The 12,507-nt window shown below is 43.9% G+C and overlaps 1 protein-coding gene across 2 annotated transcripts in view; it reads right to left on the bottom strand.

The window, feature by feature from the left end:
- The window catches only part of gpc3 (glypican 3), an 89,522-nt gene that overhangs the window by 8,497 nt on the left and 68,518 nt on the right, over positions 1–12,507 (bottom strand). For both annotated transcript variants that reach the window (XR_009120899.1, XM_058063678.1), the window contains exon 7: positions 9,302–9,482. Coding sequence is in view for 1 of the 2 variants with exons in the window: in XM_058063678.1 (XP_057919661.1) it covers positions 9,302–9,482 (181 nt within the window). In the remaining variant the exon portion in view is untranslated. The remainder of the gene's footprint in view (positions 1–9,301; positions 9,483–12,507) is intronic.

Raw genomic sequence — 12,507 nt, 5'->3', positions numbered from 1 at the left:
TCCTGTAAGACTCCCGATTGGCTGCATGTGTTTGTGTTTGTATGTCGGGCAACAGATAAGGTTGTGATTACTAGCTTGTTGCGCAACACGCTGGTCACATTCTGTTGCTCCTGAGACTCGACCACAGCAATTTGCTCCATGACATTGCTGATTGAGAACTGCGAAGCAACTGAGGGGAGCCGTGCGGGGATGCTTCTGTCCGTGGAATGTGAGCGTCTGCCTCCACACCCACAGCCTGACCACAGGGGCGTTCGGAGGGACTGGGAATGTTGGGCCAATACAAACGGGACGCCCAGAGGAGGCTGTGCCTCGGGCCTACGGAACAGCGCTGCTCTGTGAGTGGCTCTGGCCTCCCGACCTTCACAACACTGGCTGTTATTCCAGGGACCGTCCCACACAGAGGGAAAAAGAAGACCAGGAGAGGACGCAAACAGGAATGATGGTGTTTGGAAAGGTTTGAGCACATGATGCAGAGCACATGATGAGAACATTCAGACAACAAGCTGCCAGAAAGAAAAACTTTCACTGAGATTATCTAAGGTGTGACTTTAGTGGACAAGTTTGATTCCACACCAACATGCTTATGACCATCCAGTGTTGCTGTCATTGGAACATCATTTCCCGGAGGGTACATGCCTACTCTAATCTAATTTGACATGCAAAGACGTCATTTCTATGAAAAATATGTCATGTTATTGCATGTATTGCAAGGCTGTAAGCATATCTACTAACTACTGTCTAGTTACTGTTCAGTGCAAAGTAAGACTCAAAATGCAACCATGGCAGTATTGTCTAAAAATAACAAAATGTGTTGCTTTTAGGTTTTAGCCGCCAAAAGAAAGATGCATACCAGCCAACATTTACATTTGAAAAAAAGTGACGTTGGTGGAAAGACCCGACCGCCCACTGCCGGTGCTGACGCTCAAGCATGGATGCCATCGCCGTTGCAACCGACAGTACTGTAGAGTGCAGTACTATAGAAGCTTTCTCGAAGGAAATGGTGATGTAGCGACTTCATGCAAAGGAGTCGCTGAGAGGCCGAAGCCGGGCTTTCCTTTGTCTCACGCGCCGCACATAAAATATCTCTGAGATACGAAAAATAAGTTTAACCTTCTATTAAAGAAAAATAATGATCAACTTATGATACAATGCACAAAACCATAATCAAAGTAATCACAGAAATTAAAGAAATTAGCGGTCAACAAAAAATACGGCAACCCTGCTCACCCTCTTTGTCTCTCTCTGGCCACACAGGTGAGCAGGTGCCTATTATTATTAATATAATATATTATATTATATATTAACAAACCATCACCGCCCATATCCATTTGACCTACTTCCCTCATCCAAATCTAAATAATATCATAAACAATAACAAACACCACTATTCAAATGTAATCAAAATGAATCCAAATTCCTCCTCCAGGTAATCTTGACAAGTCATCTAAATTAAGGTTAAAAATCCTTGCTCACAGGTAAATGTCTACCAGTCACCTTCCACGATGAGCTGCATGTTGCGACACCGACCCCTCCCTGCACCTCCCACCATAACAGTTACTCTGAAGTATTTATAGTCTTTCCAGTAACAGCTAATATAGCCGTAGGAATTAGACCCAGAGAGCACGAGAAGAGATATAAAAACTGGAAACAGAGGCATAAATTTAAACGACAATTCCTGGTAGGGCTCTGAGGGTGGAAAGTGAGCGAGCGAGTTAGAGAGTTAGAGAGTTAGAGAGCGAGGTAAAAAAGGAGAACAAGTCAAACATACAAAGACTCAATTCTGCGCTGAAGGCGCGGCGAGGGGCTCATACCGAGGAGGAGGTGGGGAGCTCCTGCACTCACAGAGGAGGCCTGTAACCTTCAGCGGCTCGGAGGTTGGTGCTGAGGCGGGGTCAGAGGTCAGCTGGGGGGCTTTTGGCTTTTTCGGGAAGGATGGGACAACTGGTTTGTTATCAGGGTGTGATAGCGAGTGCAGCTTTGGCCTGAAGGAACTGCTGGTCAAAGAGCCTCCGAGGAACATATTCTTAGGGCGCTATCTTTATCACGCAGTAATGAGGGGGGGGGGGCATGTGACAGATATTTACATATTCCCTCCCAGACGTCAGTCCGGAGAAAGAACTGGAGCTGACACTTTGGGAATGATGTTTTATGCCTGCCAACAAACACGCAGAGTTCTCTTTGTATTGGTGCCTACTGAAAGGCGGACTAGAATTACAGCAATTTGGCTGCTGTGGCTGCACACACACACACACGCACACACACACGCACACACACACACACACGCACACACACACACAGAAATCCAGTTGAGTGCTTTCACTGTCTATTTGGAGCTGGTTCCAGTGGTCAGCGTGTGGTTTTGTGCAGCAGCTTCCAGTCTAGCGGCGGCAGGACTCCGGCGATGCCGGCTGCATTGTTGAACGGCGTTCAGGAATAAGCCGCCAAATCCAAAGTGAGGGCGGCTCGGAGGGAGACGCGGCTACGTGCGTACACGGCGAGTCGAGGGTTCGCATGTAAAATGCAAATCACCTAAGCCTTCAACAAGTTTTTTAAGACGTTCCCACAAAATGGCCGTAGTGTGTAGTTCTGAGCCGCCGGCCTCCAGAATGGACCCGCTGTGTGCGGAGTGTTTGTGGACTGTGGCTGAGCTGATGGACACAACCCAGGAATGGGCCTGGAATCAATTTACTGCGTCCAAAAGTGCCTGTGAATGTAAATAAAGCTCTTGAGCAAACAAACGCTTTTTCCGAAAGGCACACACAAACACAGAAAAATGCATAAGTCTACAAAATGAAGCGAGCGCTGGTGGGCCCCCTTCGTGAAAACGATGAGAACCCGGTCGGGTCCGTGCGCTTGTTTCCACAGAAATGAAAGCCAGGGCTCTTCTTCCGGCCTTCTGGCTAATCTTAAGGGTTTTATCCCTGGAATCACTTGAGAAGGCGGCATGGCAGCCGACCAGGAAGGGTCCGGTAGGAGGCTAACTTCCTCCCTCTGTTCCTCCACCATCTTTCTCGTCACTGAGAGGGGATACCAGAGATTTACACACATGGTGGCGAGCGTCATTTTTGCGTGGGGGCATGGAGGAGGTGAGGAAGGAATAGCATCAGCTTCCCGAGGCTGGGATGGGAATTCAGAACATCGAGGCAGAGCACTTTCACTGGATTCCACTTGTGAACCTCAACGCCTCCTACATCTAGCAACCTTTTCACACCTCAGTTACCCTCAAAAAGGTAGAGTTAAAACCACTTTGGAATTTTAGTCCAAAACAATGCCATTTACCCTGTAGCGGTTAGCATTATATAGCATGACATCAATGACATCAGAGCAATTTGCCGCTACATGCTCGGTAAATGCTATGACACGCCATGACCTTCCAGCATTTCTGCCCGTGATGAAGCACACATGTCCCAAAAGAGCAACACATTTTTGCCAGTAAGTCCATTAAAAATGATCACAACAATGATAATCATGCTTTTTTTCCAAAGCACGAAAGTATTAGCATTAGTATTCATACAGTACATGGTGTAATCACAGCTTGGTCTGCTTAGAAATTGATGATTAAAGAGCAATTTTAGAACAATTTAAAAGGGAAAAAATACAATAATACAATAGAACACAAACCTCAGAACCACCATGATAGACAAAACACACAAGACCTCACACAAACAGTTTTTTGTGTCACTTATTCCAAAAGAGGGACCAAATTCAACAAAGAGACAATAATCCATACCGGATCAAATTGCTTGTTAGCATTGTTGACAACTTAGCGACCATATTGCTAGCTTGATGTTGACGTTGTCCTCTGCTAAACATTTGGAATTAAAGTGTTGTCATGATTAGATTGGATTACTCGCCACACAGTCCAGGTTTAAGTCTTAATTATACCTTAATTAAACACCTTCAAAGTATAAAATGTATAGTTTGGCAAACCGTAGCATCAAAAGAGCCATTTGGGCCTATTTCCATCTAATTGAGCCACTGCTTAGTGTTGAATTTGGCCCACAATAATTTGCATTTTGAAGCAAATCTTAGGTATTTTTGCCTCAATTATTATGCTTTAAAAATACAAAATCACCCAAAATACAAATATAAGGCTTTCAGAAGACGCATTCAAGGATGGTGTGAATGATACGTAGTATTCTACACTGGTCACTAGGTGTCAGTAATGTTAATGTAATGTTCGGCGAGTAACTAAAACGATAACAAATAAGATTTCATTGCCAGTTTGATTAATCACACAAAAGGCACAATAATGCCAAATAAAAATCACAACTAAAAATAGTTGCTACAGTAACCCACACCAAGCTACAACTGAACCCCAATGACATCACTTCCTGTCTGCCCACCACACAGCTCCCCTAAGGAACACATTTATAGCAACACACAAGTCTTATTTATGAGTGTATGAGTGTAAAGGTGACTATAGGGGTGCTGGTTTATGTCTAGAGGGGCTCTAATCATGTTAAAAAACTAACTTAAGCAGCTTTAACTCCAAAAGAATTAGTTTATAAATTGGGTATCCTACTTTCTGGGAAAAAATAAAGACATTATCCGTCAACATAAAGACATAAAGATGTAAAGATTGCAGGGTTTTAACGGTTGTTTCCCTCCTTTCCTTACGTTGGAGTTTCGCCTGATGCCTCATGCTAACTTGCCTGGCAACTACGCGTGGAAGAAACAGTACCCGGCAAGACAAAAATGTGTGCAGTCAGCTCTCTGAAGCAACACGGCTCCTAAAGCACCCAGCAAACAACATGGACGTCTCCCGAGCCGCCACAGCTAATATCAACAGTGTCTGGATGACGGCTGCTTTGATGAAAACATGTGGTAAACACTACGGTGGACGAGCGGCGCCGTGTGACTCACCTATCAGGTGCTGAGGGTCAGAGGTCACAGCTGCAGCTAATTAACATGCCAGGTTGTTGCACGGCTAACATGTACGGGTGTTAATTCCACCCACATCCAGACGAAAGAATGTTTAGGTTTCCTAGTGTATCAACCATTAGCGTTATCAAAGGTGTTTTTGTATCATCACCCCCCCCCCCCCCCCGACATTATTTCATCACCATTCTTTCTTTTATTCAGCCTTTTGTTGCAGCCTGAAAACTGAGCCCAGCCCCAACTCTCGGCGTCAGTTCCGTGTTTGACATTTTGTGCCGTCCCGCAGTGCCGATAAAACGCCCCAAAAAGACCAGCTTTTCTTTGGGGTCTATTTAAAGTCCCCGACTGACCGAGGACATGATGATTACAAGAGGTCCGTCCATTCACACGGCTCCTGCTGAGCACCGTGAGTTACTGCACACCGCCTGTCCACCCTGACAAAGGAAAGGCTCCTGCTTTGAGACATTCGTGCATCTCAAACATACACCACTTTGAGCAAGGCATTTCATGTGGAAGACTCGTAAAAATCTAATCTAGGCGTGACATGCCATGTATTCAAATGATCAGTTATGTCATTAAATCACTATGGGTGAGAGTGCAAACCATGGCTCCATTTTTTGGGGGGGAATATTATATATTATATCATGAATATTCTACACAGTACAGCCCAACTTGGCGGAAATCTGCGAGTAATTGATACAGCCATAAAAATGTCTATTTTTAACATGCGACTCCCTCCACTACAAACACTCCTGCTAGCTTCACGTTGGTGTTCTCTGATTTTGAATCAACATTTGCAATAAAAGGGACTGTTGTAATCATTAAAATAGATCCAATATGCCTCAGACTATTATTAAACCCATTTCAAGTATAAAATGTATACATATTCACCAACAATGAATGACAATGGAAGACTTTTTCATCTCTCAGCAACTGTGGTATGTTCAAGGACCCTTGAGCAAAGTGTGAAATCTCAATGCTTGATGAAAAAATATTATTAGTGAAGCACAAACATGAAAAAATTGTGTGTGTGTGGGGGGGGTTAGCTCTGGTACATGTATGCTGTATATTTATTATTATTATTATTATTATTATTATTTGTTGTTGTTAATACAAATAAAATAAAACAATATTGCTTTTATTAATAGTAATAATCATAATAAAATACATAAATATAAGATATAAAATATAAATATATAATATATATATATATATATATAGATAGATAGATATATAGATAGATAGATAGATAGATAGATAGATAGATAGATAGATAGATAGATAGATAGATAGATAGATAGATAGATAGATAGATAGATAGATAGATAGATAGATAGATAGATAGATAGATAGATAGATAGATAGATAGACTTCCTTTATTGTCATTGCACAAAAACACATAATATAACTATAATATGAATATAAAATATAAATAATATTAAAATATTAACAAAATATATATATATATATTTATAAATATTCACAGATTTAAGGTGAATGAGATATTTTTCCCCCAAAATTATTATTTTTTTTAAAACAAAAACTAGCAAATTTGTGGGTCATGAATGCTAAATGGTAATTGTGATCCACTGTACAGAAAATGAACACAACTTCATTCCTGAAATATTTCAACCATATTCTCCCGTCAATATTTCTTTGTTAGCGATACTTTCGATGTATCTCTAATATTCCATTATTATTTTGTCTTCACGCTCGGCTTGGTGTTAACTTGCTGTTACAGTGACTTAAGCAGTGAGCTACATTTTTTTGCCAAAAAAAAAAGGAGTGCCGGTGAAAGAATAAAGAGAGTCTTTGTCATGGAGGCCCTACAGGTTGAAGCCAGGTGTGCATGAAAGCATGAGAAGATACGTAGGTGAGCCCCCACAGTGAGCATAAGATGCCATTCACTATGGACTAAACCACACTGTACCGGACATAAACATTATTTTTGCACTTTATGTTCAATAATAATCCTTATAAGAAGGTTTTATGATACAAATACTTAAAACACAGTATGTTACTAACCTGACAAGACATACTAAACAACAAATTACACAAACCGAGGCAACATTTTGGTTAAGGAAAAAACACGGTAACTGAGGTTCCACTGTAAAAATATTCCAGTAATATGGTTATGTCCTGACTCTATTTAACTGTCGTGCAGAAGTGCATCATCAGAGGTCACTGTAAGGAATGTGGAGTGCTGTGGGGGGGCCGCTGGGGTGAGTGGGTTGTCCCGCTCCTGGAATAGCTCTCTTGGCCTGCAATGTTCTGGGGAATGTAAGGCAAGACCAATGATTGGTCAGGAGGGTAAGACGGAGTGTGTGTGTGCGTGTGTGCGTGTGTGTGTGTGTGTGCGTGTGTGCGTGTGCGTGCATGTGAGCAGCGAAGGTAATCAGTCAGTTATGGCATCTCTGCTGAGAGCCAGTGAGGACAAGTCAATCATTCCGCACGTTTGGGAACATCCTCTTTGCGTTTGGAGTTTGACAGCCACGCTACGTGGGGGTGTGGGGGTGTGGGGGTGTGGGGGTCCGAGCCCCACGTCTGTGCTTTCGCCACCTTATTGTTGTGGCTTCTGTCACCTCGCCATGTGTGTTTATGTGCTCTGTGATGTGCTCTGCCAGGCTGCCGGGCTGCTGGGTTCTTCCTTTGTGAAACCAGATCTGACTCGTCCATCTCAGCCCCCCAGAGCTCAGACAGCCAGCCCATTAGTCCTCATGCTCTGTGGGCTGACCTTTGAACCTCAGTCCAACAGTCCCGAGGTTGACCAAAACAGCCCCGGCAGGCTCTGCTAGGTCAGCGTTTTGCTGGGTCATTACAGGCTATCAGCCGCTATCTGGAAGCGGGACTCGCCAAGGTCTGCAAACATTACAGGCTGTGAAGCAAGCAAGCCTGAGGACGGTCACCAAGCGGTACAGTAAGGCAACTTTAGATGGAACTTTGAGTACACAAAGGGCCTAAACGTCCCACTTTAACAGCTTGTAAAGAAACAAGAGACAGTGTGAAGAGTCTGAGGCGAGACAGCCACTTCTGGGCGAACACGAGCCAACAAGTGAGGGCATCAGGCTCTCACGGCCGAGCCTGCTGGAAGTGACGGCCCTGCAAGATTCCTGACTTAACCTCGGCTTCTTACGCTCACGACCCACACAGAAAATCAGAATCTCTGCCACAACATCCCCGACGAGAGGACTACTCCCTCGGCGGTGTTTGCTCAGCTGCACTGGCTTTGTGGCGGCGTATGCAGCTCCCTTGTTCCTGCTCCCTGGCTGTTTTCGCCCTCTTTCTCTGTTTGGTTTCTTTTCTCCCAACAGTTTGTAGCCTCAGTTGGTCTTTGTTTGGTCTAAGGAGGGCCTGTCGGACCATTTTAACTGACAGCCGCGAGGTCAAGAGGTCGAGTCGAGGTGGCTACCACAGGAAGTTTTGTGTCTATCCCCTCCCGGTGTCACCGTGGTGTCAAGATGTACGGTAGTCATGTAAACACCTCCGACTCACTGCCGTGGAAACCTGGCGGTACACTTACTAGTCCACAATAACCAGCGCTAATAGGGACCACAATATGATACCAACAAATACACTAGTGGGGGATGCAATGGATCCCAGCACATTCACAAGTCAGCATTCACCCCACAAATTTGTTTTTTTGGTCCAAATCCTTATTTTTTCCCTCCAAAAATACACAATTTATTATAGGTGATCATAATTTATATATATGCTAGGTTAATTGGCCACTCCAAATTGTCCATAGGTATGAATGTGAGTGTGAATGGTTGTTTGTCTATATGTGCCCTGTGATTGGCTGGCCACCAGTCCAGGGTGTACCCCGCCCCTCGCCCGAAGACAGCTGGGATAGGCTCCAGCACCCCAAGCATTGTTTAAATGCTGTGCCGCTAAGTGAGGAAACGGTAGCTCTTTCTTTGGCAATTATGCTCTCACAATCTGTCAACGTATTGGAAAATGCAGTATAACAACATAACACTAATCTCATCACACAGCAACTTAACACTCAGAAGTTGTACCTGGAAAATCTACAAACATGTACCAATACGAGTGTAAGATGAAACAAACAACTTTTTTTAAAGCAAGGTGTTGATTTTGCTGCCACATCATCTTTGGGAACAGTTGCGTATATGTGTATTATTCTTATGGGAAATATTCAAATATTGTGTTTTGGTTAGAGTCCGAACCAACTAACTAAGGTTCAACTGTACACAATCAAGCTAATGTCATCATACACACATAGTCATATTTTTTAAAACATGTACAATTGAGTTTTACTTATGTCTTTACTTCCTATTTAGCCTCTGATTTATTATTTATTGACATATTAATCAATTTTACTTTATTGGAGCGCATGTATCGAGAATACAGCAGTAGTACTGTAGTTACTGTGCAGTGGAAAAGCGTCATGATTGTGTCTAACCTGCAAAGACGCGTAACCGTTTGCGTCGTGGTGGCGGTCCCAGGCCAGAGACACCGGTGCATTCGTCCTCATCATCACAGTCGCCACTCTCAAATCCCTCTTCGCCTTCTTCGCCATCCACACCTCCTGCGCGCGTCCGGGCCCTCCAGCGCTTCTCGGATACCGCCACAAGCCGCAGCAACTGCGGGAGAAAAGATTGCACCACATAAGCATTTACGACATGAAAATATGAGATTTGATATCGGACCGTGTGGTTCATCCAAAGCTAATATTACAATCATAAGCCATGAATATTGTTTTCTTATCTACGTCAGTATTGTTATTTTTACCCCAACGTGATTCATTCCGAGGTCTGTGGCTGCGCTGTATAATTTACTAGTAGAAAAACAAAGAGCAGGGCTAACATATTTAGCCTTTACGAGCAAACATTGCCTTGTTTGGTTGTCTTTGGGCAACAGGATAAAATAACTTTACATAAAACACTTCTCCACTTTCACTTGACGAAGACTCCGGTTTCACTGGCTCACGACTGCAACTTGTTGCACGTGTGCGACTTCCATGCAGGAGTTCCTCCTAAGTTAGTCGGAGGAGTCAAGCTTCCCACCACCAGCAGCCATGTCGGATCAATGTAAGTTTTAGGTATTTAACCACGACCGAGAGGGTAAAAGTTCAGTCTTGTGGTGGAAAAAAAGCACGAGTGATTTGAGAGATGACCTGGCCTGTCACTCACTGCCCATCGCACATGATTGAAAGCCCCGCCAAGCTCGCAGATGTGATAAATTCCAACCGGCTGCTTCCTTTTCATCTCCCCGCTGCGCCTCCTCGCATGGTTTTTATCCACTTCCTTCCTCTCTGCATACGTCAGCAGGCATGGCGTGTTGTTGTTCCACTTGTTTTGGGCTTTCTAACCAACAAAATTGACTTCATATGGGTTTTGTCTGCAGTCAGCTGGGATTGGACTTTGTATAAAGCTGAGCTCTAATCACAAAATGACGTCAGTATGAGGATAACGAGCTCGATCCCTTCCCTGTCGGTACAAAGCGGTCAATCTTGGTTTTACAAGTGAAATAAACTTGAAAGTTTTGAGCAAAGGAGAACATATCAGCGTATTCCCAGCATGACCACCCAACAAACGTCCGTTCATTTCTACTTTGTACACATGAGAACGGACAAACAAGCCTGCAAGCGCTTTGATAAATGATGATACATTCGGAGATTTCAGGTGTCGCGTTAAAATGCCTGCTAGGAACTCATTTTCTCAGTGATGAGTGGGAGTTTAATGGACTGAAGCATCTTCTTTAAGAGAGGAATTTGTTTGCCCACCTAGGCCAGAGTCCTCCATGGAGTTCCACAAATTCCTTCTCATAGTCCTTAGCAACCAGTGTGGACTTTGTGAAGGGCGCCTTGTCGCCCATCGCAAGGGCAAACAAACACCGACGATGAAGAAACGCTTCAGGTTATGTTAGGGAAAAAACAACATTATGAGAACGGCGAATGTAACGGAGCTTCGGAGTTTGTGTGAACGCCGCCGTGTTTAAGTGATCACCTGTCAGCATGTCAGCATACGCACCTCAACGTGTAAACATTCAAACCAGCACTACGCTGGCTGACAGGGGTAAACACGCAGCAACGTCCAAACACTGACACTTTTCAAAACCCCAAAGTCCACCGCAACTTCCAATTTTTCCAAATTTTTGACATTCTTAAAATGGTACTGATTATTTTATGTGAAGCTTGGAATGTAAAATGGAAAATAGCCTAGTTCTACAGTTATGCTTTTCCACTTTTTTGACCTATAAATGTAGGTTAAAATGTTATATTCTCGTATTAAACGATGCCAAGGTTTTAGAAAATGACTTTTGTGCATTTGGAAGTGAGCCTTGAAAGAGGTTTGGGATGGCGGACTTCCTTATAGATGATTCACAGCTAGGCGTGGGCGTGCCCGGAGGCGGGCAAAAAACGAAAACGTTTCAGCCGGAAGCAAAAATCAAAGGAAATACAGCCTGAATAGGTACATATTCTGCTAAATCTATTATTGTGTGTAGCTTCTCTGTAGGAAGCCACAGCTCAATACAAAGGGTCTCAAAATTAGCATAATCGGCCTCCCATGTTAAATTAAAAAAATCTCTTATTGCTCATCACTAATATCACTAATTATGACTTTCCATGGTTAGACCACACTTAATAAAATATTAACTCAAGACGTACTTATACGTCTTTTTAGGCAAAAAGAGGTGATGATGGAACTGCACAATATAAGACATCATGTTCGGTGCGTTTTTAAGCCGTAAAATTGCATTTGATTAGAGCTTGCATCTTTTCCTTGTGAAAGAGCGTTCTGCAGCAACCAGGAAGTATAGACGTAAAACAGGTTCAAGGTATGTAGTTCCAGCCTTACACAAGGGGAATAGGGTCAGTATCAAGGCAGATATAAATACCAACGCATGAGAATAACAATGTTTTTTTGGGAATTAAAAAAAGCAGTCAGCAGTGTAATTATAGCTGTGGTTAAAGTGAGCAGTAGCGCTGAGCTTCAACATAAAGTGGAGGGGGGGGGGGGGGGGGGGCTGTGGACGTCTGTGGCAGGGTGCGGTGACTTCTCCCAATTGGCTTCCTGCCTGCACCTCGCCGGCGGCAGCAGGAGAGACCTGGGATGTACACTTTTGTGTCAAAAGTGACGCTGCTCTTTTGGCCCCAGGGATCTGAGCTCCTCCACATTTGCCACTAAAGAGAGAAACCTCAAGTTGGAATCATTAGCAGTTAAACCAGACAAAAAACCCACAGCAAAAAGGAGAACGGGGACAAATAAAAGAGACGTTTTCGAGAAATATTCAGTATGCTTCCCAGCACTTCCTCCAGACTGCACGCAGAACCCAAACTGGTGTGGATTTGTCTTCGATGCAAACCAGCCCAGACGCAGGAACCACAATTCTGTCACGGCTTACCTCACGTGACATGAACTCCACACGGGGTCACACTGGGAAGAGCAACACGGCTCTCCCTGATCGATCTTTCCGTTCACTGTTGCACTTCTCACTTGGAATAGGAAGGACAAACGTGAGGGAAACATGTACCATCTTGTAGATCTTGTACGCATATAGAACCTACATTGCTGCTACCGGGAGTGACAGACAGCAGTTGAGTCATGAAGACCGAACACGTGTCGAAAAAAAGGGTCTCCGTGTCAGGTTCTGTGTTATGTCCTC

The sequence above is a fragment of the Doryrhamphus excisus genome, chromosome 23, assembly GCF_030265055.1.
Source record: "Doryrhamphus excisus isolate RoL2022-K1 chromosome 23, RoL_Dexc_1.0, whole genome shotgun sequence".
NCBI lineage: Eukaryota > Metazoa > Chordata > Actinopteri > Syngnathiformes > Syngnathidae > Doryrhamphus > Doryrhamphus excisus.
The sequence above is the reverse complement of the archived record's forward strand: the minus strand, read 5'-3'. Positions and strand labels throughout refer to the sequence as shown.